Genomic DNA, 17,917 nt, shown 5'->3' on the forward strand with positions numbered 1-17,917 from the left:
ATAAAATGCTCTTTGCTCACTTGGGCTACTTGTTCAAAGGCATTTAAAAAGCTTCACGTGAGTATTTAGGACGATCAGAGTGATGGTGCTGCTAGCAGCTGCCATGCGTGAAAACACCATCACCATTGCTGCCTTGCCCCCATACTACTAGGTCGGATGTTCATCTCGAAAAATTCTGGTATTGAGGTTTCCACTGAGTTCTTCCTTCTTGGATTTTCAGAAGGATTCTTTGTGTCCAATTCATTTTACCCCACCCTCTCTAAACTGAATTTTTGTTTCTGCCTTTCTTCAATTCTATTCCCGATTTTTAAATCTGAGACTGATCTTTGTTAGGTGTCAGGGCCAAACGGATGTACCTGCCAACACTAGCCCTGGGAGGTGGAACTGATGCTGCTCCTGCAGCCTCCAATTCAAAGCTATATAAATAATGCATCTTCCCTCCAGCATGCTCCGGCCTAGCTAGTGAGTGCCCTGCTTGGAAATCCAGGACCTTAATCAGAACACCATTTCTACCAGCAGAGAGAAGAATGACGTGTTGATTCCTTTTTGTATCTTTTCTCACTTTACTTGTCCAGTAGTACACGGAAGTGTGTAGAATTCTGTGTTTGTTGTACATTTAATGAACTGAGCAGAGCCCAGGAAAAGGAGCACTGCATTTAGAATCATATCTGTGATTTTTGTCCATATTGCAGTGTCAACCTGTGTTCATTCATTCATGGTCCTAACCATTCTAACTCAGTTTTTTAATCTGTAAAATAAATGCAATAATATTCCTCTTGCCTTCTGGGTATCACATGAGGGAATCTATGTTGATTGTTACTAACTGCATTCATTAGATTTCTGCAGTATCATGGAAATCTCTGGAAAGCAAATTTGGAGGGCAGTGGACAGATGAGGCAGTGAGGCTTGAGCATCACCCTTTCTTTCCCAAGAATTCAGAAGCTCCACTGGATTCAAGGCACAGTTTCCAGACTCTAATCTGAAACACCTTAGTTCTGTGGACTCTTGATAGGTTTTCTATTAAGGCAAGATTTTTTTTTTAATATGCATTGCTTAGTTGTAGTTGGACACAATACCTTTATTTTATTTATTTTTATGTGGTGCTGAGGATCGAACCCAGGGCCTCGCACTTGCTAGGCAAGCGCTATACTGATGAGCTACAACCCCAGCTCTAACCCAGGATTCTTTATGCAAACTGATGGGAAAATAAAGTGAAAGGTTTTGTGAAAAAAAAAATATTTCTTAACTACACTACTTTTCAGAGCCTTTATTTATGCTTTAGTATTTGTAGATTTCCAAGAGGAAGGAGACAATGTACAGTTGTATTAATCAGTTTTGGGTTAACAAAATACTTGAGGCACATAACTTTATAAAAAGAAAAAGGTTATTTAGTTCACAGGATAGGAGGTCCAAAGGCATGACTCCTGCATTTGTCCCTTCCTGGTAAAGACTGCATCACACCATGGCTGTCAGCAATGGTGGGAGCAGGTGTGGAAATGTGATCAGGTCTTGAAAAGGAAGAGAGAGAAAGAAGATGGATGGTTCCCAGCTAGCTCCTTTCATTACAGTCCTCTTGCAAGTCTCAACAGGTCACATAAGAACTCAAAAGATTGCACATGAACTACCCATGCCTCTAGGGACCTTAGAACCTCCTGTCAGGCCCCACCTCCCAAAGCCACCTCTCAATAGCATAACCCTGCAGACCAAACTGTGGATCATAATGGGCCTTTGATGGACAAATGCCATACTTAAACCCTAGCAACAGTCCTCCCAGATTTATTGGGATACAATAACCTTTACTGAGGAACACTTTAGGTGACTAATATCCTTGCAGATTTTTTTTTCAATTTTTTTTAGTTGTAGATGGACACAATATATTATTATCTATCTATCTATCTATCTATCTATCTATCTATATAATGTGGTGCTGAGGATTGAACCCAGTGCCTCACCTGTACAAGGCAAGAGCTCTACCACTGAGCCACAACCCCAGCCCCCTTGCAGATTTTGTTGTTAGAACATACTAAAGACAGGACATAACTCAGTGCTAACTGTATGGTATGCATACTCTAAGTAATCAGAAAGTAAAGAGTATGGCCCAGAATTGAGTTTGTGGAGAAAGAGACTGGTCCTGAAAGGACCAAGGGAATTTTTACATGTAGAGAAGAGAGGCTTCTTCTTTTTTTTTCTTCTTTTTTTTTAAATATATATAGATTTTTTAGTTGTAGATGGACACAGCACCTTTATTTTATTTCTGTGTGGTGCTGAGAATCAAACCCAGTGCCCTCCACATTCGAAGCAAGCACTCTACCCCTGAGCTACAATCCCAGCCCCTCTGTTTTTCTTCTTGACCTAAAAGAATTCTACTATCTCCATTTTACACAGGAGAAGAAGAAAGGTTAAATAATCTGCTCAGAATCACAAAGCTATCAAGAAGTAGAGGGGATGTTTAACTCCAGAATCTCTGGTGTTTGTTACAAGGTGACGCCATGGAGGTAGCCCAGGACCTAACTGGCAGCCATAAGTAGTGCCTGTCAGAAGTGATGCTGGGAAGAATGAAAAGTACTGGGTTGCAGAGGATCTTGGGAATCCTCCTTGAAGCTTCAATGTTTAGGACACTACACAGAATGTGCATGCACACACTTGTGTTGTTATACAATGCAGAAGACATCCAATGGAGGGGCCAAGTAGGGGCTACATCAACCCAGAAAGAGGTGCATATTAAAAAAATTGCATAAAACACCATACAGTTAGTAATGGCTCTGATTTTTTTTGTTTGTTTATTTATTTTATTATTTTATTTTTTTGTTTTGTTTTAGATGCACACAATACCTTTATTTTTATTTTTATGTGGTGCTTAGGATTGAACCCAGTGCCTTCCACGTGCGAGGTGAGCGCTCTACCACTGAGCTACAACCCCAGCCCCGTGGCTTTGATTCATTGAAGAAAAAGAGAGATTTTTAAATTCCTCATGCACCCTTTTCTGGCAGCAAACTCATAGCACAGGAATTTGTCATGATGAGCTTAAAAGAGACATACTTAAGAAGAAAACATTTAGAGTACTTACTGGCAACGATCATTGTCTGTGCTTCATTTGTTTCACTCATTGGTGGTGGAAATCATGGTTTTGGCACTTAATGGTTTAGAGTACACCAGCCTGCATCTACCAAGAAGTGTGATGTAGGAAAAGGAAATGTTAGCTAGCCTGTACTCATAGATCAGCTGTGAAGAAAAGAATTATTCTAAGTATTTATTTTTGATTAAATTAATAGATCAGCTGCTTGCTTGATTTATTTGTGAATATTATTTATTTAAAATAACCAAAGAACTCAAGTTTGTCAATATGTTTGTTTTACTTTACAAGGACAGGTAAAGAATGAGGCAATTTTTAGATCAGTGGCTTTCAGACAGTTCAGGAGGTGGGAATTCGATTGGATGTAGTAAGCATCTAATTATTTAGGGAAGAGGGGGGCTAAAAACAATTCTAACAATATTCATTTGTTATTTGGAGGAGACCAACTATGTTTTAGCAATGGGACTTGTATGTTTCACCTATACACACTTTAAGAATCGCTAGATACACATATTTGCAAGTAGTAGTTCAAATCCATCCAGTTACTAATACTGACAATATTTGTTTAGTGTTTCAGATGTGTTACATTCTACATCTCATTTCAGAATCATCATAACATCCATGTAAGTACAAGTAAGGAAACTGAGATATGGAGAGGTGGGATAACTTGTCTTGGATTCCTCAGCTAATTTGTAGGACAACCACCCTTCAAATCACACCTCAGAGATCACACTCATATAAAACCGTGGCACCCTTGGGTTCAACTTCATCACCAGCAACCCATACAAGTTTCCATTGCACTCCTTAAGTAGTGCTGGAATTTGCAGAATGGAAGTGCATGCTGAAGCTTCATAACTAGATATCTTGTACCTCACCTATTATGTTATATTACCAAAATGAGTAAAGTTTTAGGGCACTTTGATAATTTGCTTTGAAGTTTATTTTAATTTATATTTCTATTAATTTATTGTTTTCTTTAGCTGCCGTTTTGTCTTCTTTGTAGGCCCTATGCTATTCTCATTAGTGCTCCCATAGAGACCCATCTCCCTTAGCATGACTGCACAGTTTATCTTTTTTTACCCTCTTTACTAGCCTATGAAATCTCACTGTTCAAGGGGCCCATCTCTTCAACATCACACTGAATCTTTGCTAACGTATTTGTAGCCAGTAATGTTTCAATATTACCCTTTTCAGTGGTAGCTTTGGAGACACCAGCTTTCTGTACTCCTAAACATATGCCATGTAGGTGGGTGTCCATTATGCCTGCCCTGCTTTGATGGGAATTTTCTAAGTGGTAAGTTCCAGAGCTATTTCAACTTGAAACAGTATAGCCATAGATAACCCTGAACTCATATGTCACATCCACATCAGATTTGAACTTCTTCACCTTTCTGAGCCTCATTTTACTTCTCTGTACAGTGAGAGTGGTGACCTCTCACCTGTGGGATTATTGAGATTTTAAGAATATGATGTATACACAGCCCAGCATAATGAATTCTTATAACTAAGATTATATGTTAATTGCAAATGAACTGGAGTTTACTCAGGTTTTTCCTTTTAATATTGTACCAAAGTGTTATCAGCCACCCTAACTGGAAAGGTATCCCGAATTTATGATTAAGAAGAACCAGGATAACCATGTAGCCAGTTTATGTGCTTTGTCTTAAATCTGATCTAGCAGAAACAGAAGAAAACCAAGATTTCCTGAATATTAACTATTTCAGTGGTAGCTCTGGAGACACCGGCTTTCTGTACTCCTAAACATACTCCATGTAGGTGGGTGTCCAGTATTGTCTGCTCCACATGTGTCGTGGAGTAATGCTGGACAGGAGGAGATAAGATGCTCCTTCTTCTGCCCAAGCCATTAGGAATGATGCCTTTGAAATCCTTATGAATCAGGGCAACATTCCCTTTCTATTACAATGCTTGGATTTATATCAGCCTTCTTAAAGATTTGTATTAAAGATCAGATTTGTATTAAAGATTTGTATTAAAGATCAGATTTCGGGGGTGTTTTTTTATTCTGTAGGAATGGAAGAAGCAAGGGAGGGATATTTATTGATAGAATCTAGAGGGTAATGCAGCAAGGCTTTCCACCAGTATTGAAGGAGGTGGGAAGGTTGGAAGGATCCCCACATGTAGAGGCCCATGGGCTCCTGTCATGTGTATCCTGGGAGACTCTTAAAGTTTCTCAACCTGTCCTCAGTTTATTACCCTGTGACACTGAGAGTTTCATGCCCACTTCACTGGCTCACAAGTTCCAAAGGGGCATGAGAATATCCTCTTGAAAATGGTTTATGCACTGTGGAACTCTATAGAACAGTAAGAGATGGCTGTGATCCTGGGTCTCCATGCCCCAGATCCACAGCTTTAGGTCAAGTCCCCGAGTTTCTTCATGCTGTTCCAGGAACAGATGGGAAATCAAAGTCCTCCTGACTTCTAATTTTGACATCCTATATGGTTTGAAAACAAAGCTTATATGCTTTTGCAGATACCCCTCAGAAGGAAGGGAGGGGGGTGTTGCAGACCAGGCTGTTTAGAAAGCACAGTTGTTATTTATGTTTCCCTGTCTCTTCTGCAGTCACCCCACTGTGCTTTTAAGGAGGATCTGGGAGGAAGAACTGAACCCCTGCAGTGAGGAGTAATGAGTTTCCCTAGCTTTTTTGTGAACCAGCTCTTTGGAAAGCTAACCTTCTCCCCAGGCACTCACTACTAATTAAGAGGAGGGGTGGCCCTGTTGGTAGATAGCTACTGAAGCAGTTCTCCAATTCTTTTCATCACTCGCACATCAACTTCTCTTTTTCTTCTTAACTCTCTGTGAGTAGTCATGCTTGGGAGGAGCTGACTGTGGACTCAGATACAGGGACAAGACGGTGTAGCTACAGGACTCAGATTCCCTGCATGGTCGGGTGCAGAGTCTGACTGCCTGGGTTTGAACCCCAGTCCTGCCAACTGTCTGAGCATCTTTGGGTATATTACTTGGGTAATATGCAAACTCAGCTTTACCACCTGTAGAACAGAAAAAGCATTACCGCCTTCAATGGACTATTTTGAGAACCAGGTGAGATTACTTATGTAAATTGCATAATGCTCAGTGTACAATTGGCTCTCAGTAACTGGCCTTTGTGGATATTTTAATCAGTCCTTTATTTAGCAAATGATTATTGCCCATCAGCTTAGTGCAGGACGAGGTGTTAGTGTGGAGGATGTTACAGAAAACATGCCAGATTTTCAGGGACCCTAAACTACCAGAGGGATAGATCTCTGTTAAAAACAAAAGATACGTATATGAGCCATGTCATTGGAGAAGACATCTTCTATGGATGAGAAAGTGTTTTTCTACCATCTTTCAGAGTGGTGCAGTTCAGAGAACTGAATGGAGAAGGAGACAAGGAAAATTGCACAATCAAAAGTTTATCCCAGTACATGGTCAAGACACTCTTGTGACTGCAATTTCCTGCAGTTTCTCCAGTAAATTTGATAAACGGGAAAAAGAGATCTCAAGCTCCTCCAGCATACTGCTGGCTCTGTACCTGGGCCCTGTGTGATTATTTCAGTCTGAGAACTGCAGCCTTCTGGTGTTCTCTCCCACAACATCATTTTAAAGCATAGCCTTCCAAATGCCATTCCTCTTCTGAAGCCAATATATTTTTTACAGTTGGAGTTAGCTGCAATGTCTTTCACAGCTCGCAAGTCATTGGGAAGATTTGATGTTCATTCTGCTAAAATATTGCTGCCTGAAGACTCAACTGTGAAATGCAGCTGTCTTGTGTGCTGGCGCTGAGCAGCATTCCCGACACACACATAGCCATACACACATGTGTAAATGCACATGTACTCATATACATAGGGTAGACTTTTTTTTAAATGAATGCTATATTTATTATGTGAGGAGATTCTACTCAATTATAGGTATCATTTTTACCTACTTTGAGGATACGGTAGTCAAAAAGAATCAAGGCCCTACACATATAGTGTGTGTCTTTTGTGTGTGAGAGAGGGACAGACAGACATAAACCAACAGAGATACGGAGTACACTTTCATTTAGAAGATTATTTGCCATATGTTTAACTTCTTAAGCCATGACCTCCCCACCAGATAGTTGAAACTCTTTAAAATGAGATATTATTTATGGGAGACAGACTTCAGAAAAGACAGTCCTAGGTTCATATGCTGGTTGTGTCACTTTATAACCTGTAAAAATTGCTAATACTTATCAAGGTATACTCCCACATTTGTAAAAGTGCCTCTAACCTCCCATAATTTTTGTTAGAATCAAAGGCACCCATATAAGTTAAAATGTTCTTTGTTGCAATGTCTGACAGACATTGAGAAATAATAGTTCCCAGCTCTTCTCTATAGACTTTCCTTTGATCTCTAGGATTTATATGAGTAGGGTGATGAAAACCTTCTTGCATATTCCTGCTTAGAAAGCCATGGAATTTCCTGATTTGGCTCTGACTTGCAACTCTTAGACCCCCTTTTATGAGACAGAGATAAACTCAAGGCTCTCTTTCAAGCTGCCCCCACTTGCTAGTGTGGAAGTTCATTGCATGAGGTGATGTTTAGCAAATGCAATATTTCCCCAAGTTTTTGAAATGTTCTGGATGTTCTTATAAAGCAATCTAACGAAAATTCTTTACCCTTAGTTTTAGGCATCCAGATTTGGAAAACAGTAGCAGTAATACATTTTTAAAAAACTATTTCAAGAATCTTTGCTCTTACCCCAAATTCATATAGAAATTGAAGACCATCAAAAAAAATCTCTATAAGATTGAAGCTCTCCATGTATAAAATTTTCAAGTGTAAAATCAATGGCCTCATTGAGGTGATGGCTTAAATGGAACGATACCACTTTCATCCTTGCTATAAATCAGATTTGTCAAACCGAGAGTATGGAATTCATTGCCTGTTATAAGGGGAACCTCGTCGTCTGGAGCAGAAGCAGCAAACTTCCTACAGGATCATTTCTACCTACCTCGAGAAGAAAGATTCCGTGCTTATGAATATTTAAAAATTTAGAATCCTTGTTAAATTTAGTGGATTACAGAAAACATCACATGATAGCTAATACTGAGAAAATTTAATTCATATTTTCAATCATTGGGAGCATGGTGCAATGTATAGTTTCAAACTCATTGGATGTGTTATCCTTTTCATGGGCAGAACCCATAACATGTAGAGAGATAACAGATAATAAAGTGTTCTTTTGTGGGAGTGGGAGATGTGGGTACCCACCTGCTTGGCCTTTTTCATGTTGCCTGTACTTCCTGCCTTTCTCCATGACTTTATCCAAGTCACCACCACCTCAGAATGGAAGGCTGCACAGTAGACAGTAGGAAACTGCTGGTGCAGCAGAAAGAACAATAGATACAAAAACCCACCAGGTAGTTTAAGTTTCCGGTAAGGGAATAAAACAAATGACCTCCATGGTTGTCCTCTTCTGATATTCTATTGTTTTGTGTTAAATGATTGATTTCCAATGAATGCTTATCTTGTCTGTATGTAAGCAATTAAATTCTTTAGCATCTTTTTTTTTTTAATCCAGGTATGTCCTCAACGAACATTGATTTATCTCTTATTATGTTCCAGTGTCTTCATTAGGTGCTAAAATAATTACTTTTAACTTCATTCATTGCTTTCATGTTAGAGTGTTTTAAAGTGTGATCAGCATTATCTTTACCTATCTCATACAGATAGGCCATGTTTGAGTAAGACTGGGCATGGTGTTGGTCAAAGCCACGAGATGTTTAGTCCAACCGAAATGGTCGTTCCCCACTATGGAGACAATAAATGAACACTAAGAAACAGTCTAGAGCAGGTACACCTTGGTCAGGCCTCTGTTGGTGTAACTACTGCATTGCATTCCAAGTACTTGGTCCTGTCTTCCTTCCTTTATGAGTTCTCTAAAGTCAGGCCATGTCTTATTGCTCTCTGGGTGCTCATTGCCTAGCATGATGCCAGGCAGAGAGGAGGCGCTTCGTTCATGTTTGATGAACACGTGAGGGTTCCATGGTGATAGTGGGACAAAACCTCACAGATCGAGTTTCCAATTCAAAAGTTCCTTGTGATTGTCAGATGTGTTGTCTTATTTGAAATGCATTCTGTTGAGATAATGGTCCACGAGGGGCGGAAGAAGAAAGACTATGCCAATTCTTGAGGCAAATCTTATTAAGCAGTGTCTTGTTTCCTGGGGAAAGAAGTGGCTCCCTTTCCTGAGCTCTGAGTCAGGCTGTCAAAAGGTATTTCCCCACCAAAGTATCTTCTTATCCCAAAGTCAGAAAGCATTTTCTGTAAAGGACCAGATAATAAACATTTTAGGTTTTACGGGCCATATGGTCTTTGTCGCATTTACTCCATTCCCTTTTCATTAGCGTGAAAGCGGCCGTAGATACTGTGGAAATGAATAAGCATGGCTATGTGCCAATAAAACTTTATTTTCAACATTAGATGACAGGCTGGGTTTGGCCCATGGGTTGTAGTTTGCTGTTTCCTGGCCTAGTTTATAATTCAGAAGTCTCACAAAGTACTCTTAAATCTCGGACTTGGTGTGTCCTTATTTGCCATTGATGAGAATGGATGAAATAAATGATCACTGGAATTTCCTTGGCCTTATAAGATCAGATATTTGTCTTGTTCCATGCTCCTTAGAAGTCCAAAACACTGTGATTGTCAAATCCCTGTTAGTTTACATTCTCAAGGTTATCTCTGTCCTGCATGTTTAGATCTAGATTTGAATTTTAACCCTTTCATGATTTTCATAAATAAACAAAGGTGCTGACAACCAAACCTATCCAAAACACAAGTATAACACTCATCACTGAATATTTTTTAGGAAAGATATAAGATAGAGCTTATTGCAAAAATGCAGGTATCTTCTGATAGAACATTAAGCATTAGTATTTTAAATCCCTTTGAGCTATCCCAAGATTAGCAGCTATCCTTTGACTATTTCCCCCACTAGCCCTAAACTTATATCAACTTACTTTTTCGATATTCCTGATTCAAATTTAAAACCATAACCTTTCCTGGAGCTCCTGCAGGGCAATTTTGGTTGCTTTGGCTCTCGGATCTTGGCACATCCATGCCACCCTATCTCCTCCATGTTAATTTTCCAGGCACTTCACCAAGCAAAAATACTTGTTCCCTAATTAGAATATAAGGGTGATAGGTCAAGCATATTCTGTCAGATATTATTTACAGTCTTAGAGCTAGACACTGCTGTGCAGCATCCCATTTGCTCATGAAAGTCAAAGCCCAAAGCAAATAGCAGTTTCAGTTCTAAGGCTTTCCTCTTTTCTGGTGCCTCGGAAAGTGATATTGGATTCATAACTCTCAACACACTGGGTCTAGTAGGACTTCAAGGCAGTGTAATTGCTATGTTTCCAGAAGGAAAAAAAAAATGACCCTAGAGTTTAGTGAGAAAGAATTGACACAATTAGGATTTAAGATATTGGTCTAGAACCCCGATCTAGAAGTCTTTACCACCAAAGGGAATAATATCTATCAGGTTTTGTATCTGCAAAATCACTAAGTATCATTATTATTTACTTTTAAAGACAGTCCACTGCTCATTGATTGGTACTTCACTGTATGTATTATTTCTGTGAATATTTAATTCTTTCAGTGATGATTTCTGTTATAGTTCTTAAAGTGGGATATTAAAGGTAGCACAAGAAGAAGCTATAGGAGGATGGGAGCTAGGCCAATGCTTCTCTTCCTGGCATAGTGAAGGGCCTGGTTCCAGAGGGTGATGTGGATGAGGAAAGACAAGAGGTCTCATGGAAAAGTGTTTCCTTCTTTGATCTTTTCTTCTGTTTTTAAAGCTTTCCACAACTCTTGAGACATACATTTCCTACAAGAAAGCCTTGTGCTTATGGAACTTTTTGTTTTTCAAAGTGCTGTCATATATTATAATACACTTTGATCCTTGAAAAAGAAAACCTTGACCACAGTGAACAATCAGGCTGAATGTCACCTTATCCGGCTCCAGGCCAGCTCCAGGACTGTTTACCTTCTCCAGTGACACCCTGACTAGTCCTGCACATTCTTTCAAACGTCAACAAAACTCTGAGGCAAAGATACAAGCTGGCTCTATCTATTTGTGTATTCTGCCGTTTCCTTCTCATTCTCTCTCATAAATATTGGCTAATAGTTATGGAAAACAGGAGTTTGCAGACTCTACCCCTCTACATAGTGTGCCTGTTTAAAAACTGATACACCAAATGAGAAAATAGCCTTGCAACTATCCTATACAAAACATTAGTTATTCACCCAATATGTGCATTCTCTTTATCCCCAAGAATCTCTTTCCTTTAAGACAGGAAGGGATGCAGAGGAGGTTCAATTGTGTGGGGTAGTCAAAAAGAATTTCTTACAAAGAAGTTCTTTTTTGTTATTGTTGATTTGTTTTATTTTTGTTTATACCACCCTCAACCAAACTACCACTGGACCAAAAATTATTTAGGAAATCAACTATCCCTTCACAGGGGGCATCTATTTAATTTTTGCAAGCAATTGCATAGTGGGCAGCCCTAATGGCAAGGTTTCTGGCTGGTTTATAACACATAACACATTTGTCTTCTCATTCTTACATCTTTTTAACAACTGGATTTCCTTCCATATGTGTTCTGGGAGAAGCTTTATTTAGTGCTGCCCTGATAATCATATAATATTCTCTTTTTTCCTTTTGGCCTGCTTGTATACCTGTCCTCTTTGCATTTGAAATTAAACCAGCCAAATGCTATAATTGAAAGAGAAAGAGCTCTGGCTTTAATTACTTTCAGTAATAGATACGACAATAAGCAAGGCTCATTCACAGCCATTCCATCAAGCAATGAAGCCTTCAGATCCCTGATCCCGACACCATGAAAGCTGCTACCCGGAAGCTCTCTCTGGTGGAGTGCTTTCTGTCTTCAATTACAGCTGCTTCTCCTCTGAGTTGAGAGGAGGAGCCAGGGAGAAGAGCTTGCCTCCTTGGGGTCCTCAGTACATGGTATAGTCACAAGAATAGAGGATGCGGAACTAGGAGACTTGGATTGGCTTACTAGCTCTCTGCTGGCTAGGAGATTTGAGGCAATAGCTTTGTCATTTTAAATATTCTTACCTATAAAACAGATGACAATCCACATCTGTCCAAATGCACAGTTTTTACAAACATTCAAGTACCATAGGATTGAACATTGCTAGGCTTCTCTATTTGGTCATTCAAGCCGCTTCCTTAGCTGAGTGGAAGTAGACATTCACTTTGGATTCCATCTCATTTTCATGCTTAATTCCATGAAACAACCAGAAGGGGAAATGTAAGGAGGAAAGAGAAAAGGAGAGAAAAATCTATAAACTTGATAAACAGCATAAAGAGCATCCATATTTGCTTCAGTTGAACAGCCTCTACCTTAAGAAAATCCAAGGTGGTTTCTCGTGACAATTCCAGAAGAATTGGAAGCCTCTGCAGTACTTATCAAACTGGGAATTATCAAATTACCACCCCTCTCCTTTTTTTCTTTTTCTAATAAAAAGAGTCTTTTCTAGCTTAATAAAAAGGTACATCTGAGATTATAGTGATTGAGGAAATTTTCTGTAACCTAAGAATACATTTTGTGTTAAACTTTAAATAAATCATTTATTCACTGACTTTTATGGGAGAAGCAAGTACTTGTGCTCCGTCTGATCCTGTAGCACCAAGGTTCTTTTGCCATCCTATGGAATCTGGTCAGAGTTAGCTTCTGATGGCAGAGGAATAGTGCTATAGCCTGAGTCTACATAAAAGTGTCGTGCTGCTTCAAGGTAAGGAGGGTGAGTCATGGACCCGTCGGCTGTGCTGAATAAGAACATTCTAAGCATTTCAAATGAGTCACTGAGTCAGTGGAATAATGTGGGGCAAAGAGTCAGGGAATGAGACTGCTTTCCTCCATGTAGCTATTACTTAATTAATGACACTTTAAGGGATATTAACTACTAGAGCAAATTAGCCCTGAGAAGAGTTTGCTTCCTGACCATGAGGAGTAAATACAGATTTATTACAGTTGTGAGGTCATTTTTCCAAGTGGTTGACTTAGGGGGCCAGCGAAGAATTAGGAAAGCCTATGTCTCTTGGTAGACACAAACTTGAAATAATAACTAACTCCTATTATGCATTTACCAGGAACTTTTTTGTTGTTTGGTTGGTTTGTTTTTTATTGATCGGTGCTTAATAAAGGTCCCAGTGAGACATTTGTAGCTAAATTTGTTAGTAGCCACTTCCAATTAAAGTATGTTTGTAATGAAGATAAATGATAATCTGAGTTAATAGGAAAGCAGTATTCACTGTTACCTTAAAAATGATTTATGCAGAACAATTTAGGAGCCTTTCTAGTGCGTAAATTAAGGTACATCCATGATTACACCTCAAACTACCAAAGCCCCTCACTTAATTTGATATACATGGTGAAATATCATTAAAAGGAACAGGATCCTGATCCTATTTGAAAGCAATTTTTTCTTAAAGTCTCTAAGGCACTGACCTTGGGCTAAGTAGGAGGGAACCAAGGATTGGCTGCTGGAGTTTATATTTTTCATTACACTCAATGTTTGTTACAATCCCAGCCCTCAAAATGCACGGTTAGCTTTCCTCATGTGCAAACCCTTTTCTAGAGGGTGAGCTCATTTGTGGGTGTCCAGCTGACCATATTGCAATCTCAGCATCCAAAATAGTTCCTGGCACTGTTGGCACTAGTGTGTGCACAACTAATATTAGCTATATGTCTAGAAGAATAGGTGAATATGTGAGCATGTGAAATGATTGAAAGAATGAGTGGTTTGTTCTATGTATATTAATTTATATCTGGAAGTCAACTAGAGTAGTTTAAAAAAAATTACTAGTGTCTGGGTCCTATGCCAAGACATTCTAATAGTTAATTAGTCTTGGGATTGACCCAGGGGTTAAGATTTATAAATCTTCCCAAGTTATTCTAGTGTACAGGGGTTTATACACAGTGGACATGGCCACTCTGCTGAAGTCATCCTGGAACCACTGTTTGTTTTCAGTTTCATGACAGACTGCTGTGCCACTGGGCCCTGACACTAATGGTTCTAATAAAAAATACGAGTTCTGGTTTAACTTTTTATTCCTCTTTTGTCACCATAGGCTAAGAAGTCATTTCATCCATATTGTGACATAGTGCTGCCTACCATGAAATCTCCTTCAATTCACTTACATTATTTGAACCTCAGAATTTGGACCTGAAAAAAAGAATTTCTTTCACCTCATTGTGAAGTTTGATTAAGATTATAGATGCAAAAAAAGTCTCAAAAATGATAAATTATTAAAAAGAAATCATTTTCCATAATAGAACATCATACATCTTTTGCTAATTTGTCTGTAGTTTTAAGGGCAGAGAATTTGAAAATAACTGGGAATGTTGTGGAATTTGGTTTCCTAAAGTAAGGGCCATGTCCAAACTCTGTGTTCTGCTACTTATAGTGGAAATAATGACTTAAACTCTTTGAATTTCAGGAACAGCTCAGTTATCAAAACAAAACAAGAAAAAAAAAAACTGTGAGGATTGGGTGAGCACACGTGTGAGAAAAGTACTTTGTAAAACACCATATAAAAGTTTGTTTTTTGTTGTAATAATTTCTCCTGCTCATGGTGTGCTAGAGCTGGCTTGCTTTAGCTCAGGGCATTTGGTTTTGTGCATTTCTTCCTGACTTTTAATTCAGTCACTTGACATTGGCCAGGGTAGGATTATTATACCTGGGAAATCAGCAAGTGATAAAAATCAGGGATTTTTTTTTCCTTTGAGATACAGTTTTCCAGCATACTACTGCCAACATCTAAAGACATCTATCCTTCTGAATCTGAAAAAATAGGTACTTGATCCATACTGAATCATTTGAATAACTTGAGTGGAGACATGGTTGGAACCACTAACACAGCTATAATTAAGAAATAACATGCAGTAGCAAGTATCTGTTGACTAAGAAGAAATTATATATATTTAACTTATATCAAAAATAATCAGCAAGCCAAATCTGTCTTTCTCTCCATTCTACTCACTCTGACCTGTTCAGTTCACAAAAACATTTGCCAGCCATAAAACTGAGAGCACCTAGCTAATGAGTTCATAGAAATCAACTGCCCATTTGAAAATTTAAAGTCAAAATGAGATTTACTTGCTTTTTTTTTTCTTTTAAAATCTCTTCCACCCTAAGAAAGTTGTTATTTTCTTGGCAGGCCATTTATTTTTGTTTGTAGCTAGCTGATTGCAATCTTTGATAACCATCACCCTGATGACAATTGGGCATCTTCTGTCCCTCAGGACCAGCCCATAGATTCCTAATGTAGTGCCCTTCTCATCAACATAGTCGGGTGGCACATATGGAAGAAGTCCATAAATCAAAGGCTGCACTGTGCTCCGTTCTCTTATTCTGATCTAACCGAGTGATGTGTCTAATTATGTCCAAACATACCAAGTTTTATGGACTAACTATAGTCTCTGTAAGATCAAACATTTAGCCCCCTGTAGTTCTGTGCCTTTTTATCCTCGAAAGCATTCACTCTTTCCTGAAAGTTGAGTTGTTGCAAGTACATCATTTGTTCCTGGGTCATATACTGTTACAAAAGGAAGTTAAAAAAAGAGAGAGGCCCTGCTCTGCATGCTAGAAATTAGCCAGGTGCACCATTATGTAAAGAACTCAAACTCGAAACCACAGTAATTAAAATAACAATGAAACAATAGCTTACGCAACACTTTGCAAATATGATATTTTCATTTGTGGTATTGTACAAAACAAGCACATCAAGCAGCAATGATAAGTGACTTGCAAAAGGGCCAAGGGAAAGTAAACGAGGACACCAGAATGGAGTCTGCCTCCTGCTATGCCAATCAAAGGTCTATTGTGCATGAGGGATGTTGTTGTCTTTGGGGGTATCTGGGTGACTTATGCCTCCCAGGATGTTATAGGTGAGCAGTATTCACATTGTGGGTTCCAGGTAGGGAAAAGAGAGAGAAAAATTCAGCATGGAGAGCTAAAAATCAAGTTTTCATTTGCAAGTCCCCCCAATTTTTTTTTTTTTTAAACTACACACAGAGATGATCTGATGTGAATGAAGAACCAGAATCATGATTACCAAGCTCATGGGAGACTTATTTTTAAAATGATTGTTGTTAAAGCTATGGATAGGTGCTGTCCCCTAGTAGCTCCTGTGTTAATGCAGGCACGTATGGAGGAGAAATGATTGGATTGTGACAGCTGTAACCTAATCAGTTTATCCCAGTTTGAATGTACTTGATTGTAACTGTCAAAAATAAACTTCCCCTCCTCTATGTTGTTCTCATTGGGTATTTTGGTCACAGTGAGGAAAAGCTGATGAACATAATTGCCAATATAATATGTAAGTAAGTAATGAACAACAAGGTGAAATACACCATTCAGGTATTTGGATAAAAATCATTTCTAAGTAAAAGATTTCTTATATCCCTATTTTTAAAAAAATGTCTTCATTTCAACTTGCCCATTTTCACTCTGATTTATGTGGACAATTATTTTTCTAGGAAAAAAATTGTGCTGGAAAAAATATTTGGAGGAAAATTAATTTGAAAACCAGGAACAGGGATTGCATTAGTCTCTGAGTTTCATTTTCAGTTTGTATTTTTCTTGGTATCCTGCAGATAAGCCAATGTGTTACAACCTCCCCTATGTCACCCAAGGAAGTCCTCACTAAAATCTATTTCCCTTGTGTCAAAAGTTTCAGAATGACCCGTTTCTTGTCTGACAGCATGCATTCATGATACAAAAGCTTTTATAGTGGTGCTAGAATAATTTGCTCAGTCATTTCTGACTATAATACCTATCAATGCTTGATAGGATGGTAAGAAGTACACAGAGGAATTCAGTCTGAGGACTAGGCATGTATTAAAACTCCCCCCTCCAAGGCTAAATCCCATACTCTAGTGGCCACCCAAGAAAATATTAAGTTATGATCACATAATTTATTTTACTTTTAGTTGACAAAAACTTTATGTATTTATAATATACAATGTGATGGTTTGAAATATGTGTATACCATGAAATAGTTAAATTAATTTGATTTAACATTTCCATTATTATACATGCTTATTATTTCTTTGTCTAAGAACATTTAAAATCTACCTGCTTACTATAATTTTCAAGTATATAATGTGTTGTATGTTTCAAATATATAACATGTTGATATTATCATAGTCACTATGTTGTACTATAGAGCTTCTGAATTTATTCCTCCTAACTGAAATTTTGCTTTCTTTGAATAATTGCATGTTCCAAATATAATTCTAAATTATAGAATCTGTGCCATATATCCCCCCAGAATTATATACTTTACATTAAAACAGTAAATTTCTTATTAAAATTTGAGGGCATTACTATAGTGTTCACAGTAGTGAAAAAATGCCCCTCACTGTTTTTCACTGTTATTCTAAGAAGATAGTCTACAATCTTTTTCCCTTCAGCTCTGCCTCCTATATGTTTTATTTCATGAAATTAAGGTTAACCAAACAACTGGATAAAGTGTGGATTTCAAAGTATCAAGAAACGTACAACTTCATTGTAAAAACCACTGGTCATGTGGATTTATATGGCAGTAATGACCAGGTATAAGTGCCCACTGCTTTTTTTTTTTTTTTATTCAGAAACCATTAATGTATTGAGCATTTAGTATGTGGCTGGCATCTAGTTAGGCCTTAGAGATCAAAGTCTGAATAGAACAGATACGATTCTTTTCAAATGGCTCCTATTGTCAAGTGAAGAAAGCCATCCACATACAAATTGTAATGATAACAACAAGTATTGTGAAGGAAATTATATTTTTTAAGCACTTGGAA

At 38.2% G+C, this 17,917-nt stretch overlaps 1 protein-coding gene across 4 annotated transcripts in view; it reads left to right on the top strand.

Moving 5' to 3' along the window:
* Positions 1–17,917, top strand: part of Ctnna2 (catenin alpha 2) — a 954,264-nt gene that overhangs the window by 351,807 nt on the left and 584,540 nt on the right. Inside the window, exon 7 of one of the 4 annotated variants that reach the window (XM_026396077.1) lies at positions 7,009–7,017. The exons of the other annotated variants lie outside the window; for them this stretch is intronic. Within the exon in view, the coding sequence (XP_026251862.1) occupies positions 7,009–7,017 (9 nt within the window). The remainder of the gene's footprint in view (positions 1–7,008; positions 7,018–17,917) is intronic. 4 annotated transcript variants of the gene reach the window in all.

Source organism: Urocitellus parryii, chromosome 12, assembly GCF_045843805.1.
Source record: "Urocitellus parryii isolate mUroPar1 chromosome 12, mUroPar1.hap1, whole genome shotgun sequence".
NCBI lineage: Eukaryota > Metazoa > Chordata > Mammalia > Rodentia > Sciuridae > Urocitellus > Urocitellus parryii.